At 44.0% G+C, this 22,358-nt stretch overlaps 2 protein-coding genes across 4 annotated transcripts in view; one reads left to right on the top strand and one right to left on the bottom strand.

The window, feature by feature from the left end:
• macrod2 (mono-ADP ribosylhydrolase 2) overlaps positions 1 to 22,358 on the top strand; it is a 379,266-nt gene that overhangs the window by 60,859 nt on the left and 296,049 nt on the right. The gene's annotated exons all lie outside the window — the stretch shown is intronic.
• Positions 521 to 14,547, bottom strand: flrt3 (fibronectin leucine rich transmembrane 3). 3 transcript variants are annotated; one of them, XM_031875623.1, is made up of 3 exons: positions 14,267 to 14,547; positions 8,215 to 8,910; positions 521 to 7,222 (listed from the first exon to the last, which is right to left on the bottom strand). In XM_031875623.1, exon 3 carries the CDS (start codon positions 7,178 to 7,180, stop codon positions 5,231 to 5,233), a length of 1,950 nt encoding a protein of 649 aa, XP_031731483.1. In that variant the 5' UTR covers positions 7,181 to 7,222; positions 8,215 to 8,910; positions 14,267 to 14,547; the 3' UTR covers positions 521 to 5,230. The 3 variants fall into 3 exon arrangements, with proteins under 3 accessions (XP_031731483.1, XP_031731494.1, XP_031731500.1); XM_031875634.1 differs by having other exon boundaries at positions 14,421 to 14,547; XM_031875640.1 differs by having other exon boundaries at positions 521 to 8,910.

Below are 22,358 nucleotides of genomic sequence, written 5' to 3'. Positions count from 1 at the left end.
ATTGACTCTGTATTTTGGGGTACAAAATAGTGGCTGTCTTCATGCAGCGATATAGATGTGTTGTCACCGTCCGCCCGTGGTGGGGCGGCACAGTCTTGATGGCGGTGGCTCCTGTTAATTTATATTAATGTCACATAATTTAGAGTTGCGATGGATGTATGGCCACGCCTTGTGCTCTCAGGCAAAAAATTGGATTCATTAAGAAGACGGAGGAGCCGGTTAGGTTTTTTGGCCCCGTGGTTTCAGGTCACTGAGTAATGTGAGGAGATGGAGAGGGTCTTGGCCTGGAGGATGGGAGGGGGGGAGCCAGTCAGAGACAGAGTGGTGGGGACAACACCCCCACACTGGAGCACATCACTCACACTGATACATCTCTCAACTGACTCAATGTTTTAGGCTGCTCCTCTCTTTTACAGCCAGAGCAGACTGCACTTGTGACTGAGAGCAACAAAGTCATAAGGCAGTCTCGGGACCACTGTGAGGAGGAGGGGGGGGGGGGGGTATTCTTGTTATTCTGCTTGCGTGCATAATTGCGTTTGTGTTAATTAGATGTGTGACCAACGTGTACGTGTTCACATGACAGGGCAAGTAGTCATAGCCTCTATAACCTTCATAATTACATGTAGACGTTTTCACGGGTTAGCACGAGCCTCTCGTTGTCAAATGTCATCACGAATGAGTGATGAAGATGGCTTCAATATCAAAAACATCCTGTCCCCTCAGGCTGTCGGCTCCCACCTCCCTTTTGTTCGTTGCAAAATGTACACGATCAGTCAGAAGTCTCTTTGAGAGGTCTTTGAGGCTCCCTCTCCAATCACAGACTCTCATTAGCATGTACCTCGGGGACCCCACCTAGACGCTCGCGAGCATGTCTGCATTCATAACGGCACATTTGAATGAGAAATGGGATTTGATTCAGAACTATGTGAACAAACTATAAGCACTGTGGCAGAGGATAAATGTAGAGAGCAAATGCTTTACATCAGAGCATTCAGAACAGTCACATTTTTGTATCCCTTCTACACACAAACGCACACACAGTATATGCAAATTTAACTCATTGGCAATGGTGCAGACTTTGTGGGAGGCCCCGAGCCTCGGTTTGGCTTCTGACCTCAGCACGACTCTGCTCAGCATTTAGAGGCCATTAAATCGTGGCTCTGTTTGATGTGCAAGCTGTGTGCAACAGGATGTGAGGGAGAGGGAACAGCAAGCGCCCCTTTTATTTTTGTTTTGAGTGAGCAGTTGTTTTGGGCATTTTAGTCTGTGTTGATGAAGCAGGTTTTTGTTTTTTTTACAAGAGTTTAAAAACAAGGTGTTCTTATTCTGTGGTAGACACTTTTTTAGAACAAAAGGAGACTTTTTCTCCACATTATGACCATTTAGTCATATGAGACGATAATATTCAACTTTAATAATTCCTCAACACATTGCTGGTGTTTCATTTTTTCCTTTGTGTCAAATCCGAGCAGGCTCTCTGATTTAGTACGGTTAGTTTAAGGCGCCTTCACTGAGAATGCCTAATCATGTTGATACACCAAATCAAAATAACTCAAATGGGTCCTCTTTTGTATCAACTCATTGGCTTAACCTTACGCTGAGAGCCTTTATATGCTTTTGAGGACAATTAAGCCATTAGCTAAACAGCTGACCTTTTCTTCCTAGTGTTTTTGCCCATCATTTCTGGCGTCCCTGCTTAGAATGGCCTGTAATGAAAGCCGGGGGGTTCCTCCTGAGCTAAGCATCCATTTGGTGGACAGGTTGCCTATCAGAGACCCTGATGACTGGCTGTGTTTTGGGGGTATTGATATGCATCCATTTTTCATATCCTGTGGTCCTTGAACTGAGTGTGACCGTAACTCACTGACCTCTAATCAGTTTTAGGGTCACAAGGCCTGTGCTTTTCTTTCTTTTTTTTTGATCATGCTAATGGTGTTGACTGAGAAGACCCATGCTCAGCTATTGGCAGCGGTGGGGTCATCCAGGGGTGCTGTGATATGAGCATCTATAGGAATGCAAATGTGACCGACGGGCTGACCAGTACATTACAATAGGCCCGGGGCAGACAGTGCAGCTGCCGCCATTAGTTCCAATCTCTGGGTTACAAAACAGACATAATTAGGTTCTGAGTGTGTCACACAGGAGACAAATGCATGTGACATCTTGTGTTGTTTGAAGACCTGTCTGACCTCGGTGAGAACATGAGAGTGATTAAATAACTGTTTAAAGGGACAGATGGGTCAAGGGTCATGAGTGATAAGTGAGGTCGCACGGGGTCTCTGGCAGTCTGGTTCATCAATTTTGTCTCATACTTTGGTCAGCCGAACTGCACAAAGCTGCTCTGGTTAATGTGTTATTTCTAGTGAAAGTCGCAACAATAGCTCGCTCCTCTCACCATTTGGCTAAACTGTAACTTATCACACAGGTGAGTGAAAATGTGAGAGCAGTTTGCTCATTGTCTGCATACTTCAGTCACTACAAACCCATGTGAGTAATTAACTAAATCTCAAAAGCTCATCAATAACATAAAACAAATGCTGTTCTAGCTGAAGAATTTGCAGTGATCTCATCGGTACAATTAGTTTCGCCTTCTCTGGTTCAAAACGAACACTTGAACCACTTTAAGAGGTTCTCTCATTCAGCGAGAATGTGATGCTGTGAAGGCCGTTAATAGCAGTGAGAAAACGGTGCGTCTTTTTGTTCAGTAATTTACCTGAAAACACATCATAGCACATTCTGTTTATTTTATGTGTCTGTAGAATGCCACCATAAAAAGTGTGATAACTGTTACCTCTGATGAAGAGGCTTTGTTCACTACGGAGTAATAAAAGAAAAATTACCAACATTCCAAGGTTTTATCATTTAGTTTTCTCTTTACTTTACTCAGATAAAATAGGACTAAGCCTGAACAGTCAAAGAACAAGAAACTATTGACAGAGTTCATATGGAAACTGTTATCATTCAGTATTCTAAAAATAGACCGTCTGTTTACTTTGATTTCAAGTGAATGTGATATATATATTTAGTGTACAGGGCAGGCTTAGTGTATACTTAAGGTTTGGATAGCGTGTGCAGCTTTTAGCGGCTGCCCTTACTGTAATTAAAGCTTTCCCCTATGTTAAGAGCTTGTGGGTGTGTGAATGTGGGTCTGCCATATTTTTTGTGATACACACTGAATACTTATGCTTTTGTGTGGGAGTACGGTCAGTGCTAGAGTCTAGTGTGTATAATCTGAAATGCATTAACTTTGTGCTAGCTGTCAAAAGATGTTCTGTTGGATGCATTTGTAAAATGGGCTAACAGGCTATTTTACTGCTTTTGCATGTGTACCTTTCATGGGCCCTTGCCGGGGTGAGCTGCAGCCATGTCATTAAGTGTGCTTCCTGAAGCCCGGAGCAGTGTGTATATATACTTTGTCCCCATCAGGGTCTGCCCGTACCACCCTCCATATGGTGCCTCGTCGTTAGTTTTCTGTTGCCCTGGTGCCTGGGAGGTTCATCAAACCCTAGAGTCCAATCTCTCCACAGCCTACTTCTACTCTGCTGTGACATTTCTCTCTCTGGCCAATCGGATAAGTCACACATGGCTTCACCGCACGAAAGAACAACAGCAGCCTCGAGCAGATGTTGCTCTGCAGACTGCCCATGGAGTGGAAAACTGGGTTTCAAGAACAGTATCTCGGTTATTGTAAAAGAGTTCACAGTGTCTTGAAAGGAGAGATGTGGGTTAAAGGCTATGAACTTAAGACCTGAGAGTTCAGATCGTTGAGAAGGATAAAAATGCAGTAGGTTATGTTTTTCTAATGTTTTCCAGCGCCTAGACAGTATTTTGAGACGTGAATGAATAAAACATGTTCCCTGTAGCCGTCTTTTTTACTCCAGGGCAGTTCACATTTCTACAAAGATATAATTTGCATGAGCAGAGAAAAATAAATTGAGCAATCACAGCAAAGCATGATGGGATGATAGTGATTTAACAGAACAATTAAAATTGTTTTGAGTGAGGTTTGTTGTACTCAAGGTAAGGAAGAGCAAAGTTATTTTTGTCCACTTTTATTCTGTAATATGACCAATATTTTTCATATTCAAGTGTGTATGAAAAAAAGTCACTGGTTTCTTAAAAAGCTAAATACAATAAGCATTGGATCAAGGCACATACAAGACTGGCCAAAGGGCATACAATGCACTTTGGTTTTCAATTGTTAAGAACAGTTAACTTCAAATTGTGGAAACATAACGGTGTGTTCATTTGGAAAATAATACAAAATAATACTCATAACAAGGAGTTGCCGACACTGTGGTAATTCTAATGGAAGCTATCGTGTTTTGTCTTTTCGGCCTGGTGACTAGAATGACGTATGGTACATGGTACTAAAGAATGCCGCCATTGTCGTTTGGCCATTGTTGGCTTGTACAAATAGAGCTAGTGGGGGGGTCCTCTGTGTCAGCCTGTCCAGTCTACTTGTTTTTGAGGAGCAGAGGGCTCCTTAAGGTCGGTGTGCTTTATCTGCCCTGTGCTGTGGTCTACAATCCTATCGGAAACACTGGAACCCTGCTCGGGTGGCTTTGCTGTGTTTCCTCTTCTTGCAAAACGGAAAGAAAAATCACACATCAAACAAAGCAGAGAAATAAAGCATGGCACCTCATCTTTAGTTACTCGTACTCCAACCAGGTGAATACTACAGTCAGACTCTTGGTCCGCATTGTGTGGAGACAGCTACTGACTGCTCGTTCTTTTTCGAGGGCAACATGCCTGCTTTGCGAATTAGTCGATCAGCTGTGCCTTGGTTTACTTCATGTCATTTTTTTGCCTTTTTGTTTTTCAGACAGCCACAAAGTTAAAATAATGACCTGTGCTTATACTACAAGGTTTTCTAAGGTCTGATTGTTCAACACAGCAATGAAAACCCACTTTCACAGTTGACAAGTCATCATATCTCAGTAGAACACAGAGTTTCTTTTAGTTGGTCGATAACCTTAAGCAAAGGAAATACAGTACAAATTACTACAAATTCCTAAAATATAGAATTGCAGTTAGTTACAATACCCACTGATGGTTCAGTGATGTCCTGCAACTGGAACGTCCTTCGTCCTCATAAAATGTCCTTAAATATAAATTATATGGCAAATGTACAGAACATTGCTTCCTTAGTCTGATAGATCCAGTGTTTTGTAAAAGTCTTGCCACTCTGTTTATGTCACGCACTCATCACGAATGGCCATGCGCAATATCATGAATGGGAATGGTCTGAATCTGGTATTCCACTGTCTCTGTAGCTCCTGTTGCTGATACTGTTCTCGTTATGTGGGCTTTTGTATAAAGTCAGGCCATTCGGTGGGAAAATCGTGTGTATCACAAATTCCTCCTTGGACACGGGCAGGTGATTTATGGGTATCATTTGAAAAGAAGTCTCTCGTATTTCGAGGATGGAGGTGTCCTTCTTCGTGCCAGCCTCAGCATAGTCGTCCTTTCTCCGACGGCCTTTGTTGTAGGTGCAGTTTCTGGAAAAAAGTGACCCGTTCCTGTGGACGTACCAACACACCAGTGCCAACATGATTATTGCCAAAAGAGCCACAGCCCCTCCAATGATAGCAGCCAAAGGCAGACTGGAATTTTTGTAAGGCTCTTTCTCCTGCTCTCTGTTTAACGTTGTAGTCGGGTTGTATGATTTGTGGGAACCAGTCTCTGTCTCGATGCAAACAGGGGTCTCATCTGACAGGTAAATGTTGCTGGTCTCCATGGGAACCATGCATATCCTATAGGAAGACTCTTGCTCCAGTTCCGTGAGCAGGTACTCCTTCCTCTCCCCCTGCACGATGGTCTCAGTGATGGAGCCGAATGCTGGGCTGTGACCCAGCTTCAGCCAGCTGAGCCGCAGGGCAGTCATGGGCTGCGACACCCTCCATGATATGTGTATTGCATTTGCACTACTTGACTTCACACTGATGGTGATGATCTTTCTGCCCGAAGAGGTGGTCGTGCTGTGGTACTTCCTACCAAAGTCGGGCCCTTTTACCACAGGCCTTTTAGTCACAAACAAGGGCCACTGGGGCTGTGTGGGGCGCATGGTGTTGGAGACTGTGCTCGTCTCATAAGTGGGGAGTTCTCCATCTGTGCAGTCAAACATGTCTGTAGTTAGGTCTTTAATTGCCATGCCTTTGACCTTATCAGGACCCTGGCACATGAAGCCACGCACATTCACCTTAGACGGCAACGATCGCAGCCAGTCCCGCACCCATTTCATCCTGCATGTGCACTGCCAGGGGTTGTTGCGTAGCAGGAGCTGTGTGAGGTTGTCCAGATCTTCAAACACACCCTGCGGGAGGCTGCTCAGGTTGTTGCCAGACAGGTCCAGGCGATACAGCTGCCTAAGGAAGGCGAAAGCCCCAGGTGGGACCCGATTAATGTGATTATCTTGTAGCTGCAGCTTCTCCAAACTGTTGCCCGGCAAGTTGGCTGGCGGCGATGTCAAGGAGTTCCTCATTAGTGAGAGCTCAGTCAGGTTGATCAGGTTTATGAGAGCCATCTCTCCAATCCCACGGTTGTTGAGCAGGTTACCATCCAGGATCAGTCGCTTCAGGTTGATGAGATCTTGCAGCGACTGCTCTGTAATGGTGGAGATGCGGTTGTCATCAAAGCGCAGCTCCTCAATGCTCATGGGTAGGCCTGAAGGGATCGTACTTAGGTGGTTTCTGGAGAGAAACAGCAGTCTGAGGTGATTGCTGTCTCTAAAGGCCCCCTCCTCAATGCTGACTGCAGATACCGAGTTATCATCCAGGTGAAGTTCCTCAATGTAGGGGATTTGAGCTAAAGAGTCGTGGGTAATCATCCGAACGTTGTTCTCCTGAAGGTGGAGCTCTTTCAGCCCAAGAGGAAGGTTGGTGGGGAACTCATCCAGATTGTTGCAGTAAAGGTAGATCTTCTCCACATTTGACAGCCTGCGGAGCTCTGCAGGAATGCCTGAGCTCCTGATGCGATTGTTTTGCAGAAAGAGCACCGTAGAATCCAGGGGCAGACCAGTAGGAATGGAAGTCAGGCCACGGTCATTACAGTAGATGAAGGTCCCATCACAGCGGCAGGCGGAGGGACACGAGGCAGAGGTCACCAGGGGGTTAGCTAGACCCAGCAGCAGTCCTACCCTGGTGAGGAAGAGGATAAAGGTCTGGCATTGACGCACCATCTTGAAGCTGTGTTGCCTTGCCGTCTAATCACTCAACAGCCCCTGGGGAGAAGACACAAGGGTACATTTAATGCACAAGGCCTTTAAAGGAGAGCCAAATTCCTGTTCTCATAATTGCTGGGTGTTTGAAATGCTGCCTGCAGCACTTTTCTAGATTAAATAACTGATGAAAAAATCAGTTTGAAATCCTCCTATTAAATGTATATGAATTGATCATTAGGAGTGCCAGACAGTAAAAATAAGAGTGAGACATTTTTTTTTTCCCCGACAGTAAACTGTTTGCTTCAGAGCTTGCTTTACGTCATCTGTACATTTCTTGGATTAAACGTTTAAAAAGCAACCTGCATTAGAAACAATGTTTAACTTCTGAGCTTTGTGAATTGAATCTCTGTGACTCGGCTCTTTGGCCCTGACTTGTGAAATGTAATAGCATCCCTTCGTTGTTTTACACATTTTCTGAATCTCAAGGCTGCCTTACATCGCTACAGACCACGAGAGTGAACAAAGTCAGGCTTTGTTGATGAGATGTTGTGGAACTGACATACTCTTTAAATCCTGTTAGATCGTTGCCCATGCCTTTCCGCCGTTCAAATTCTGTGGTTTAACTGGGCTCTTACAAGGGATGGAAGGAATATCTCTCCTCACAGAAAAGAGGTTTGATAAAAGTCTTTAGCACGTTTAGATCCAAGAGGGTCAGGTTTATCTGAGGTCACAAGATTACATTTGTGAGCTTCATCTATCCTTCCACAGAAAATGTGGTATGTTTCAAATATATCTAATAAAAAAAAGATTCAATTTTACAGTACATAAACTTGATATTAACAAAACCGTGACGCACAGCAGAATGTGCCAACTGCTCGTCTGTCTATTTTTTTTCCACTATTGATGTGTAGTTCCCCTTTTAATTAGGCTAATACTGATTTATTGCTTTAATTATGCATTCCTGCCATGACCTCTCTTCCTGCATGTCTCATTAGAAATTGTGGTCTGGTCAGTGAAGTGGAAAAAAGCAAAGCAATCCGTATTCGTCATACCTGATTTATACGATGTGGTAAATCCGTTCCAGCCACCGAAAATCCAATCAAGATTTCCTCTTGAAACTGTTCTTATCCTTTCTGAAAGGGAAAAGTTTGTCCGAGGGGTTTCTGGTGATATCCTGACCTGGTCAGTGTTTGCTGAGCTGATGCTTGTTTGGACGATGACCTCCTCTGTGTAGTCAGAGGCTCATGCCTTCAATGCCTTCACCATGGCAGATAAGCCTGTCGAAAAAAGCATCCCCTCTCACTGACAAAACATGAGCTCGCAGGCAATATTAAAAATCCTAACTGCGGTTGAGCTCAACAGCCATAACTGCAAATGAGATTTGTTGGTTGTTGTATAGTGTTCCGCGTGTAGGATGAAGGCTCCTTTCTGCAATCAAGCCTGACAGGCATGATGAGTCGACACAAAGCTGGTCTGAGCCATGCCAATCCCCTGTGCCACAGGCTCAATACGGGCCTGTTCACTCGTGTACTCCAGGTCTTCAGGTAACCCAGAATCCTCTGCTCCCTTGTTGAGCCTGTATACACATTAATCCAGGGCTTTGGTCCCTTTCCCTGAAGCAGATAACCAATGTTCTCCTTTCCTTTATGGAGAAAAACGGGGCACGGTGCTTATCCTTCTGGACCCGGACTCCCTCACGCTTCTGCAGCTTGACTCGTACGTGCCCTCCTCACACCTGTGATGGTGCTCTGAAAAATAACAAGAGACAAACATACTTAGTGCCCACATTCAGTCAGTACAAAACAATGTCTTGATTATCAGGCAGAAAGAGAGTGAATAAAAAGACATTCATTGAGCATGATTGTGTTATTTATACCTTGTTTTTTCTTCATTATTTCCCCTTTTAATCTTGTAGAAATTCTAAAATACATCACTCTCTACGCCCCTTTACATTTAAGGTCCTCATTTCAGGATTTTAGAATGAAACCGTATGTTGATACTGAGGAAATCTAATTAAGTTTAGGAATGCGTTTGATACTGAACTCTAACCTCCCTCACATTGTGAATTGTTAATTAGAAATACCCTTTCTTCCCGCCTATCATTTAGCCTGTTGACATTTTACAGCCCGTTACTCTAACACACCACGTTTCTTTTCTATGGTGATACAAGAAAGAATGTCTATGCATACGAAAGACAACAGTGATCTAGACCCCAACACAATGGCTGAGGGTTGAGTCCCTGTGCCTTTCTCAGTCCAGTTCACTGCTTGGCTGAGCGTCTGGTGTTTTACAAGAGAACTCCTGTGTAAGTTCAGAAACGAGAGGAAAAATGGATCCAGTCAATTCTTAATGAATTGCTTGCATTGATAAAAAGCAGCCATGACAAACGAGGCCGATTTGTGTTTTGTATGGAGAAGAGGATGGCCGCTGCATCCATCCTTGTCACTCCCAGCTCTCTCTCTGTGACCCCTCACCCCCACCCCATCCTCTATGAATGCTGCTTCTGTTTGTAAAAATAGAATTCGCTCTGCCAAACAAAATGTTATGTTTCCTCTTACAACACAATGGCTTTGTGTCCTTTATATGTGACCATTCATGTGGCCCGCTGGCCACCCGTGTTTGCTGTAAAACATGTAAAGGTAAATTAGGAACAAGGGGCCCGGCCATTTAACAGTTGTAGCCCTTGACAAGGAGAAGATTAGGGAACTGAGAGGCTTGAAACTCGATTACAACTCCTGAGATGCCGGCTAATAATAACGCCACCCCTTCCTTCTGTTCAATCTAAACACGGCCCCCTTGTCCACTATTACATTACTTGTAGATTAGAGTCTGGGGGAAAAGCACCAGATGTGACCTCCACTAACTTCTGGAATAAAAGAGTCTGACGAGTGGTAAAAAAAACCCAGATGAAATTCAGTAATCGAGTTTTACAAAATGGAGAGATGATAGAGGGATATGTGCTGTCTGTCTGTTGGAATGGACTTTTATTGCAGCTCTTAGTCAAGCTATTTCAATTTTAAATGGCCCTTTTCACCCCATTTTGTAAAGTTCTCCCGCCTCTGAATAACGTTAAGTATGTAGTCCTGATTTGAATACTAAAATCGTAGCATTTCAAATTACAGCATTTCTGTCTCATTAAGAACCCAGCAAGACTCATCTTCACTTGGAAGGAGAGGCTTTTAAGCTTGTGAGACGGGAGGATTCTCTGCATAAAAAGCCACATATATGAGACGGTGCAACCTTTCTAGTCAGTCCAACTTTCTATGGCGATTACAAGTCTGTTCCCTGCTGAGATAACAGAACGGGGCTCAGTGTCCAGTACAAAGGGCAAGTGCGTGGTCATTCTTTTATGACCACTGGTGTAAATATAGTCGGCGCAAAAACACAATGTATCCTCGGCCTCGGTGTGATGTTGTATTGTGGGTGATTTATCAGACGTCTGCTTTGAAGTAATCATGCTTACTCTTACGAAGAGCCTAGTCAGGCCTAGGTGCTCGGCTGTGTGTTGTTTTTTTTTTCCGCTCCCTTTTCTTTTTCCACGCTCATCGGATTTCAGGAGAGTGGCCCCTCTCCATTGTTCACCACCAGGCAAGCATGTGGACCGTGTAGCCTCAACAGAGGGGGTTCAGCTATTAAAACATTTCATTCAGGCAATTAAAAAATGCCTCTCTACTTCATACTGTCCATTTTGGAAGCCTTTTCTTTTGCATTTACTATTAATGTAAACACACGCAAGTGTACTCACTCGCACACACGCTACGTACATGGAAACACAATCATTTTTAGGGCACCGGAGGCCGAGTTAAACATTCTTAGTGATGGATGTCTTTCGCCATCGCTCTAATAAGCTCCGCCGGCCGACAGGGGATTTCTGTAGCAGTCAAAGTGACTTCTGCTTCATTTAATCCGAACTGGCAAAGTTCAATTGAGCATCCTGGTAAAATTGTGTCTGTGTGTGTGTGTGTGTGTGTGTGTGTGTGTACAGCTAGTTACCTTTCAGTGGAGAGCGTGGGAGGCTTGCACAAAGCTGGACACTGATAGCCATTGTGAGCTCAACACGCATAAATGCACTTTAGTCTGCAATAACAGAGCCCAGGACTTTGTGCCCCCTAGTCATGCACTGCACAAGAAAGGCTTTGCAAAACCTCGAATAGAAACAATTTCTTGCCTGTCAAAAGTGTTGCGGGGTTATAATGACTTTTAGTGAAATACAGAAACATATGACATAGGCTTCATTTAGGGGGGGAAGAGCTGTAGAAGAAGCAATGGCTGCCTGTTAAATTATTCATGAGCCCTGAAATTAATTTTGAACCACAGTAGAGCTCTCCATTGGGAAATCAATGTTTGTATCCGCTGCTGATTATTTATTCTAATTCATAATATAGTTTTGAGTTATGATTGATGGCACACAATATTGTTATTGTGGGTTATATTTTTAGTATTTTTAGATTTTGGTCATGAAAATGGTTTTTGATTTGCAGCGTAGTTTTGCAAGTTAAAACTAGAAAATATGAATTATTCATGGTCGTGTGATCATGCAAATAAATGTACTTATTATGGTTAAGGGCAGTTGAAGCGAACCTGATGCGAAAGCAAGATATAGTGTTCATTTGTATTTTGTTGTATTTCTTTTTCATTCATGATTTTCTGCTCTTAAACGAGGCGTGTTTTTGAAATGTGCCAAGTGAAGCCTTAGGTCTGCCATTGAGTCCCATATTAGTGAGTTGCGTGTCACAACACCGGGCAGCGGCCTGCTGTGGTGCCGACACACAATGGAACATTCATGGTCACATCTGAATTCACAGGGACACAGGACACGTTTCAGCCGAAGAGCAAATGGGCCAGAATCTCTCGATAGTTTCACAGATTTGGGACGTGGCCTCCTGCCGCTGCCTTTAGACGGGCTGGCCAGATGATAGTTTTGAGGCCTTGGATGGACGGGGGTCTCTCTTTTGTAACGGCCTGAAAGGAGAGATCTATAGCAGCTGCAGTGGTTTTTCCCCACATGGGGGTGGTAGGCACTGCAAGATGAAATGTGTGTGTGTGTGTCTGCATGTGACAAGCAAACACCAAAACATTGAATACTCATGTTAAGGGAGCCCATCTCGGCACAGGCCCGACACCTTCCTACAATACTGAGATTTGTTAACCTCCCTACTGGCCCATGTGCAGTTTACAGAGTCACAGCGCTCACAGAGGGTTTTTCCTGCAGTATTTGTGCCTTACTCATTTACTTTAAGTAACCAATATGAAATGATTTGACTTTTAAAGCTGGGGATAGATGTTAAAAGGTTACTGCTTGGGGCTGAATACATTATGAAAATAACTGAATTAGGCCTCCTCGGAGCACAGTGTTGAATCTGAAATATGTCTTGGTAGTTATAAAAGTCCTGTTATTACTTTCCCCCCTCACACGGTCATTCATATTTTATGCTTTAACTCTTCTGGCAATGTGAGATTGTGTCTGTAGTGACCTGGTTAGTTGTTAATCTGCAGTGTGAATTCCCTCTGAGAGCAATCGACTGGGGACGTTTGCCTGAGGCAGTCATCAGTGAAGACAATTGGGTCTGTCCTCATGTCTGCTATGTTTAACAGGCTATTTATTTCTTTGTCCCTCAAACACACCGAACAACAAAGAGCCACCATTACATTGCTTGACAATTGAAGTCAAGTTTGCGTCTGCTATTGATTAACTGGAATCCGGCTGCAGCATTATGTATAAATCATTATTTAAAGCCTGGATGACCTTATCGTTGCATGAAGATAATGTTAAATTGGATTAACAACTGTCCCTGCCCTGGTTTTGCCAATAATACATCCAGCTTAAATACAGTGCCATAGAACTGAAGGCAGCTTCATTGCATTGATCCAATGGGATAAATAGCAGGTTTGAATAGAGAGCGCATTGGATTCATTAGCGCCATAGATTGACGTTAGATTGTCACTCGGCCATATGAGCAGGAGGTGGTATCTGACTGCAAACCGCGTTTATTTCTGGATGCTTATGTTGTTGTGCGGCATTGCTAATGTAACGTTACAGTATGTTCGTTAAATGAGCCGCTGCATGTGTGCGAACTGGTGCGTATGCAACTTAGATAGCTTTTATTTTGTGCGTTTCCAGGGGACCTTGATGACTGCGCCTCTACATTCAGCAGGCTCTACAGCGCTCACAACGCATGATGGGTCTTTTTTTTTTAGGGGGGGGACATTATCTGTATTATCTGCAGACGAACTTGCATTTGCCCACGGTACATTTCAATGGAGTGGGGCATGAATAGAGCCGGCCCAGACAGTGACGATGGAGACGCATTTAGCGGAGTTTCTCCAGCTGCCCCTTCATGTAACTCCGCGGGATCCGCACTGCAATTTCAGCGGTACACCGGGGAGTCTCCGGAGCGGCTGCGACGCCGAGACTAAAATCACACAGTCCCCATAATCCGATCAAGTTTGCGTATTTGCCACCGTTTATTTCCCCACTGGTTGAGGGAAATCAAAAGCTGAAACAAGGAACGGAAAGATTTTACACTCCCCTGTTGCTCTGAAGTGCTTTTATTTTTATTTTTTATGCTGTAACCAATGTGTTCTACTGAGGCGGAGTGCGAATGTGACCGAAAAGCAAATTTAGCGTGTCGCAACCAGAAATGCGTCTCTACAGTGGAAGGTTGGAAAAACGGGAGAAACCCCCAGAGACGAGGTGTTGGTGGTCTCTGTGAGACTAAAGACGGACAGGGTGCCGAGCAGCAAGCAAGGTGCTGAGATGACGAGATACATGAATAATGTTTTAAAATCTGCCAAGCTGAGCAGAACCACTTGCAGTGCGTAAACTAACGGAGCTCCATTTGGTTGTTTGGAAGAAACGTGCACTCGCGATTTCTTTTCTTACTATATATTAAGGCTTTGCTACACAACCACATCAGAGGAACCATTTTGAGTCGAGAATTAAAAAATAAAGAATGGGGTAGGGGGGGAGAGGGCAACTAATTAAGATACAAGCAACTCCTGAGGATCCCGCATGACTTTAAATTCCTCCTGCCAGAGAGAAGATCCAAAAAGATGAAAAGGATGCATTCCCAACAGGACTGTACCAGCAAAAAACGCACTTACCTCTATAATCAAACAAAAAAGGGAAAGTAACAGGTATCCTCTTAAATTGGGGCTCACAACGGGGGAAAAATAATCCAATCCAGGCTATGAGGATTTAAATTCAGATCCCAAAAAAACCCTCTGGCTCACGAGGCTAGAGCTATTTAGAGTTTACCTGTAGCAGCACTGCTATGTTTACTGGTGCCCCTCACACACATACACAATCTGTAGGCTGTGCAGGGACGGAGGTGCATCGGGTAGATCTCAATACAAATGTGGAGTTGTGTTTGCCTCTTGCTTCAATAGAGCACTGATGTCATCTGGAGGAGGGGTCTCTCTCTCTCTCGCTCTCTCTCCCTCTCTCTCTGTGCAAAGGAGAAATGCAGTGTTGGATGGATACACTAGGGGGAGTGGAGGAAAGCAGAAAGGCACTTGCATCCTAGACGTGTGCACTTAAGAGGAGTGAATAGTCACTGGTTGGAAAGCAATGCTCACTGTCAGAGGAAATGTACAGTATGTGTGTCCACGTTGGTGAGAATGAGGGACACACAGACACACACACACACACACAGCCTTTTACTTGTAGTGGTTTGTTTGTAGCTGCATGTGGTTTTGTGAGCTGTAGTTGAATTATAATTTGCATATTTGTTTGAGATGTGGCAGGATAATTCATGATTAGGTTTTTTTGGCACCAGGGGCTTCATTACCGATGTTATGATTTGTCAATTATCTCTGTTGCAGGTGTTTATCTAGATGGTGTACGTGTCTAAACACAAGAAAGAAATGTTTCACAATTGTAAATTCAAATTATTTTGTCCAAGCAAGTGTAAAAATTCTAATCTACAACACTAATTAGAAACTTTGCCTCTCTATGTGTGAAAACGTCGACAGGTAATTAATATTTGATGATGTTTTCACAGTGAACCAGAATAATTTCTAACAATAATTTAGAATGGTGCTAATTCCTAATATATGTTCCTATGTGTACATATGGCATGCATGTGTGTGTGTGTCAGTGTTACAGGATGAACATGCGAGTCGTCCCGACATACCTGAACCCGCCTGACTGTTTGACCCTCTTTGGTTTCATGTTTAAATCAGTAGGTCTGCTCCCTTCAAGGCCCACAGCAGCAGTGAGTCACCCCGTTAGTCAAAGGGTTGTAAAGCAGAGCTGACCCAGCCAACACTCTCTCCTTCCCAGCGTCATCTCCAGTGTCCCCCCCCCTCCGGCTGCCTGGCAAGGCAGACACCACGGCCCAGTGCATTGAGCTGCAGCGGAGCAGCTCTGTTTCTGTTGTTGAATATACCAACGTCCTGGCGGTGCCAGCGGGTCAATGATCAGATCTCTGTGCAGCTCCACAGTAATGTGGAGACTCCTCTCTTACATGTCATTCACCAGATACTACTTTTTGTTAATAAACTCAAACCTATTATGCTATTGGGCTGTGAATGCCTGGAGGGTCTGCATTCATTTTCAGTAAACAAGTATATTTCTGTTTACTCATTCTGGGGATGCTGAAATATCGAGCTGTGGCTCTCTGTTTGTCAAGAGAGAGCAGCTGCCTTGTTCTAATTAATGACAGTTAGAGAAGCTAAAGAACAAATGTTGTCAGTGAACTACCATTAGAGACCCAATAATATTTTACTGACAACATGTGAATGGAAAAGCCAGACTTGGAAGTATTCTGTCATGATCCCAGTTCACGCAAAGTAGTAATTGAACAGAATGACATTCATGAATGTAACTTCCTCACAAACAAACAACACAACTAATGTCCCTGTTTAGACGGTCTGTTCTCTCATTGTGTGCTCATGAGTTGACGTGGACCTCCACTCCCAGCAATAGTTATCGCCTCATTAGGATGGTGCACACTACACAAGAGTGACTGTCTGAGTGTCTGACCACCGCTGACATCTCGTGCCCGGTTAGTTGCAGGGTGCGAGCGCGTTCTGACTCCAGCCTCAACACATCGGCACACGGTTAAACCATGATTGCCATCTTAACTGGAGTGCCTAATTGTACAGACACTTAAGCTTGGAGCATCTGCCAAAACTACTTGGACCTCCAGTGGAGGTTGTTTTTTTTTCGGATTTGTTTGCTTTCCAGCTGGAGTGGCTCTCACTTTTGTTGGAAACACAATAGAATTTCTGGAAAAATGTGAATTGTCTGCCTGCGTGCCGTTCATTTGGAGGCAAATCTGTTTCTATTGATCTATCTACATCGCTGTTCTGCCACAGAGTCTGCACTGCAGCGTAATGTTTTGCTGGCTTGTTAATGAGCGTAATTGTATCATATTAGTCCAGGTGTTGTACAGCCAAAAGCAGCGAGGTGAGAAGAGGTCAGCCTCGGACATCCTGACTTGAGTCTTGTCTTCCCTCCGGGGGGGGGGCAGAGCAGAGAAACCTATGCCTGACCTCACCGGGCCTTCCTCTCCTAAATCGACTGCAGACACATCTGTCAGCGGCTGCTGATTGACCCTCTCACAGACGTACAAAGAGTCCCACTGGAGAACGGCGGTGTTGGGTTTCTGTTATCTCAAGACCAGGGAGAAAATCTGTTGCCCTGTTCATCTTTGGTTCAATGGGATGGGTGCTCTCCTTTCCCAAGGATGCACTCTGTCTGGCCAATTTCACTGTGTTTAGACAACAGGCAGGTTGTTTCCTACTCTGTTGTGTGTGTGTGTGTGTGTTTGCGAAGATAGCTAAATATATTAAGCCACTTGATTTTGCTAAGTGCTGGCTAAAGTGCCTTTTGGCTCTGGTGGCAACAGAACAACTGTTGAGTGTGCACATGCTCTTGTTCTATATCAGCCTGTCCTCATCCCAGTTGTTGTCTCTCATGACAGACATTCGGCCGGATAATTGATTTTTCTTTGCTCTTGCTTTGTTCAATAAATGGGGGCAGGCTGTGGTGCCTTACTTTTTTGGATGCAGACCCAAGTCTGTGTGGTGCAATGTACGCTAGGTGTTATGGATATTATTATATCTCCCTCAATCTTCCGTTTATCTGTCATTTTAGCTTAGCGTGTGTTCACTGAAAAGCTTGTGTGAAATACAATAGGCCCCAAAACTGCTCGGGGGCTCACAGGGGAAAAGTGGAGGCTGATTTCCCCTCATGTCTCCTTCCTTGCTCTGACTGGAGTTCATTATTGATAGAGTTTCCGTGTTCCTAACCAGTGCCAAATAAAGGGGAGCATATAAAAAGCTGCAGCCAAAACCCCCGCTTTGTTTTTCCATTTACAGTACCTTCTGCTTTATTTGCATATTCATCCTCTGCAGGCAATCAGCAGAGATCTTTGCTGTGGGCCTTTCATCTCCACTCTGCCATCCTGACAGGCAGCTTTTCACTATCACAACAGTTTAACTAGGATTTGTGGATGAGAGGTGCTGTTGGTTATGCTAGAAAATTCACATTTTTGATTTGCAAAGGGTGTAATGTGTGTGACAGGGGGAGAAAGAGGGCTTATGGAGGAGAGAAAAAAGGATAATTCAGTAAATAATGACGGATGTTGGATTTCATTGGTGTGCTTTTGTGGAGATGTAAATGTAGGCATCGTGGAATTGCCCAAAACGGTTGACAGTGAAAGCTTTGACTGGTGGAGCTCGTTGGATTTTTCTGCATATGAATGCAGATGTCGGTGACATGAAGCAGGGAATGGTTGCCATGCAGTCTTTTCTAATGCAGATCCCAGATGTTGAGGGCCAGGTCGACCCCTTCATCTCTTGGGACGGGGATGCAGAAAAAGACAAGGGCCAACAACAACTGAGACTAAAGGGGCCGACATCCTGCTGCTTAGGCAAGTCCAGGGGCCTCGGCCAGCAGCCATTTGGGCCTTGTGTTTGTGGAAGAATGACGAGCCTTGCGAATAGCCCCGTCGGCTGTTTTTTCCCCCTCGTCTTTTGTTTTCCTTGGTTGTTTTTTGTGGTTGCTGTTGTGTTGTTTGTAGAGACAGAGGAACTGAGGGATGAGCGAGTTCCATCAAAAAAGGTAGAGGGGGGTAGGAGCCGACTTGTCAACCTCAGAGCCTCCCATAGGTTAATGACCCCGAGCACAATGCTCTGTGATCAGATTAGATAGAGCAGCCGTCCTCTCCCCACTGCACTAATCAGCACAATAAAGGAGGTAAAAGATAGAATTACCATACAGTGTTTTCACAGCGCAGCATACAGCTCCAATGTAGCTAATTGAAGCCCTTCTCTCTTGCTTTGTAACTGGTTTACTACTCCTGCACAAACTCTGTAATTAACCAACTTAGCATCTTTCCTCCAGCCTTAGTGAAATGGTAGCATTTATCCACACAATGGACTCTATATGATCGTGTAAGCGCCGACAGGGCCTTAAAGGCAAACCTGCAGCTTTCTGATTCCTCAAACTAAGCGGCGCATTCCTTCAGTATTTTGGTGAATTCAGAGCTGTCGTCCTTTTGAGATTAGGAGTGTGAGTGTCTTATGAAAGGGTCAGTGAGGGTTTACAGCTCTAAGGAGAGGAAGTCAGGGCTAACGTTATCTAGTGAAACAAACCAAGTTTTTGTTGCTCTAGACAAGATAAGATAGATTGTACCAGACCTCAAGGACTGTAAGGGCCCTGTTGATCGGAACACATACAGGAAGTACTCTTCCTCTTAGGCAACAGCATTTTGGGTGAAGAGAAGTGGGATGTCACGCAGAGCTGCCATGATTATGATCAAAGCGTTCACTTATCTGTGCCAAACACTAACTCTGTCTTTGTTTTCTCTGTGATCTTAGTGATTTTGTTTACTCTCATGAGTCATATCTAAAAATGACCCTTTTTTCAATTCTTTGTTTTTACTGCTGAACACAGTGACTAACTGCTAGGAAAATACAAAAGCAATAGGAGATCTTTACATGTTCATGCGCTTCAGAGCAAACTCCGCATCGTCAGTGCTCTCCACTCTGAGCCGACGCTTCAATCACTCCCTTAAAATACATTCTCATTATCCAGTTCCACACTTGCATATGGTTGTCGAGACCGATTTAATTCAGCTTGCATCATTAGATTGTTATCTGTCAGAGCTGGGTCGAGGTATGTTGCCGCTTTTGTCATCGCGGTGGAGAGAAGCGTCTTCTGGAAACGGAGCCACTTAATTGGCATTAAACTCCACCAGAAGGTGTTACCAGGTAACACCTCCAACCACCCCAACAACAGGGAGGTGTCTGTGCCTCAGCGTCTGACACCAGTTCTTCGGCACTCATCCTGAGCGACTTGGATATCGGATGTCTTATTGCTCCGCAGCCAGGGGCCACATTCAAAGGACCCCTATAGAAAGTGATGACAGGGGAATAAAAGCACCGGTTGAGTCAAGGGGACGTTTATGACCCTCCTGAAAGAAGCGTTGGTAGACTAACCGCCCATCAATTAGCGCAGGAGTGTATGGTGCTTGCGGTGGAACTGTCAATGAAATGTTTTTGGGTAAACTGGGAGTAACTGGAGTAGACCCTCTTTATCCCACTCTAAGTACTCCTAAGTACTTGAGAAAAAGCAGTATGTATGTTATTTTGGAAGGTTTTCAATATGTTTGGAAAATTACATGATGACCTATTTTTATTTTTATTGCTGGGGTGTTTCTGAGGTTAACCTCCTGCATGGAAGAGGTGTATGTGTGTGGCGGTGTGCATTACATTGGCAGTAATGGTGATGAGGCGTGGGAGGATTTCCAGTTTCAGTGTCTTGGACATTGACATGGTCTTTATCTAAATGGGCATTAAATCAGTGCAACTGTGGACGTACAGATTTTTTTTTTGTCAATGTCTTTAGTACAAAGCAAGAAACTTTGCACAATTTATTCAAATTACTGCCATGCAAACGGCTTCCTTCAAAGTATGATGAATCTTATGAGTTATCTATTATTTCAGTTTTGTTCAAAACAGTTTGCATAAACATCTTAAAGTACAATGTGACAAATACAACATACTAGTTGAGCAAAAGTTCCCCAAAACCACTTTTGACAGGAGAAATGAAGGGAAACCGTAGGAAAGGTTCACACAAGGGCTGACAGGAGCCTGTTGCACAGCATGACAAAACACAGATTAATATAAGTATGCTTGTATAGATACGCCTATAGTATGTATCTTCCTACCTGTATACTCTAGTCACGTTGAAATTCTGTGCTAACCGAGAGAAAAAGATTTCTGGTGTATTTGAACGTAACGGTTCTGTGCCCAGGAGCAATGCTTTTCTTTCAGAGCTTTAAAATATACTTTTCCATTCTCTAATTTCACAAAATGTACAATAGAGACAAAGCTGTGACATTTCACGGGCAAGTAAGAACTCCTTTGGGTTGACCCATCAAAGGCAACCAAAGGTAGAGGAAGTCACCCAGCACACCGCTGATGGAGGAGATGGGTAGATGTGTTGGGTAAATAGAAGTAGTGCCGTTATAACCAACATCAATCACACGGGCAGTAACGGAGATGTGAATTTATACGTGGCGATGGGTGAAAAACCGGGGACAGGAGCTGCCAGACTTTGCCAGCTGCTGATGTCTCGGTGTTGGTGTGAAAATGGCGATTTGAAATGGAAATGGTCCCTTTCTGCGGCGGGTGTTATTGGTGAACAGTCCTTCTGTTGATTGAACCGTAGCCGCTCCCATCAAATTTCTGCATAACATTGCAATAGGCCCTAAAAAAAAGCCTTCTTCTCTTTGTAAAGGTCAGTTGTTATGTGGAAAATGCCAGCATTCCCTATTTGGGAACATTCATCACTGTGACTGTATCATTTGCAAAAGCTATTCGTTCCATACCCATTTAAGCAGTTTACAATCCACATCTCCACACATTCTTTTATGATCATGTGTACAGCTTATAATGCATTTTTGTACAGACTAGGGTTCTGCACACAATCTTTTATATTCTGTGATGTACTGTACAGCTGCAAACTGGAGTATTTGTCACAGCTTCTAACCTGCAACACACACTGCAGTGTGCCAACTATGTTCTTTTATTGTACGTGTGTATTGTTTTTGCATTTAATTATCTGTACATTTAAAAAAATCAAAAAATCTATAACTTTGTCTCTGCTGCTCTTATTCATGCCTATCACCTGAGTATCTGCCATGTGGAGACATTTACTCCACATGGATTGCTTTACCACTGTGTCTGTGTTGCATTACCAGGTTTTAAACAGGAATTCCTTTTGCATAGTTTGTAAAAGTTGAGCCAAACACATTAAAGTTGTGCGTGCGCTGCAGCAGCAACCGCCCCCAGCTCTCTCAGGATAGGGAAGCCCCAGAGGAAACTCCATTTAACCCCTCGGGATTAGTGCTCATGCCTACTTTAGCACGGGTAAAAGGGAAAACGTCTCAGCACATTGAGTCAATAGGGATTCAGTCCCACTCTACTGGCTTCCCACACAAAAATGGACAAAGAAAAAAAATAAAAGTGAAGCTTTAGCTCTGAGTTTAATAGGGCTAGATGTTTGCCTACTTTACCATTTGGCCCTCCGCTGCCTTCACAGTACATTAGCAGACCGTAATCCCAACAATATATTCAAAGCAAGTACTTTGAGCTTCCCTTGAATATTGTGTGTGCAGTTAGTCCTTTTTTAGTGCAGTTAGTCCTTTTCAAAACTGAAGGAAGTTTTCTAATTGTGCTTTTTGTTTTGGTGGCGTTTCTTCATAAGCTTATTCTTTTTTTTGTCTCCTCACTCTGTCTCATAATTCACATTCTGACTCGCATGTCTTTAACGCATTTGTGTCTATGTTGAGTATATTTCTATCTTGTCGAAGAGGAGCGGTGTGGAGAGACAGTCTGGTGCGATGTTGGTGGGCGTGCTTCTCTCACAGGGGTCCCCGGCAGAGTCAAGGCTCTGTCTGTTGACTCTAGTCCTTGGTTGACATTCCCTCGTGTTTGTCTAGGCTTTTATCACGGCTCCGTTCAAACAAGCGCCAGCAACTGATAAAACACATGCTCTCACTAACTCACAGTCAAGCACACACACACGCACACACACACACATGCACATAGTGACACATGGACAGACTTCGATTTGACTTCATAGCAACAGGTGATGCCCTTAAAATGGAGTCGTAGCTATAGAAGCTGTATTGTGTATTTCCAGGGCAGTTCTTGTAAAAATGACTTTTACATTTCAGTG

The sequence above is a fragment of the Anarrhichthys ocellatus genome, unplaced genomic scaffold (assembly GCF_004355925.1).
Source record: "Anarrhichthys ocellatus isolate YVR2014 unplaced genomic scaffold, GSC_Weel_1.0 scaffold3, whole genome shotgun sequence".
Classification (NCBI taxonomy): domain Eukaryota; kingdom Metazoa; phylum Chordata; class Actinopteri; order Perciformes; family Anarhichadidae; genus Anarrhichthys; species Anarrhichthys ocellatus.
This window is presented reverse-complemented; position numbering and strand designations above follow the sequence as displayed.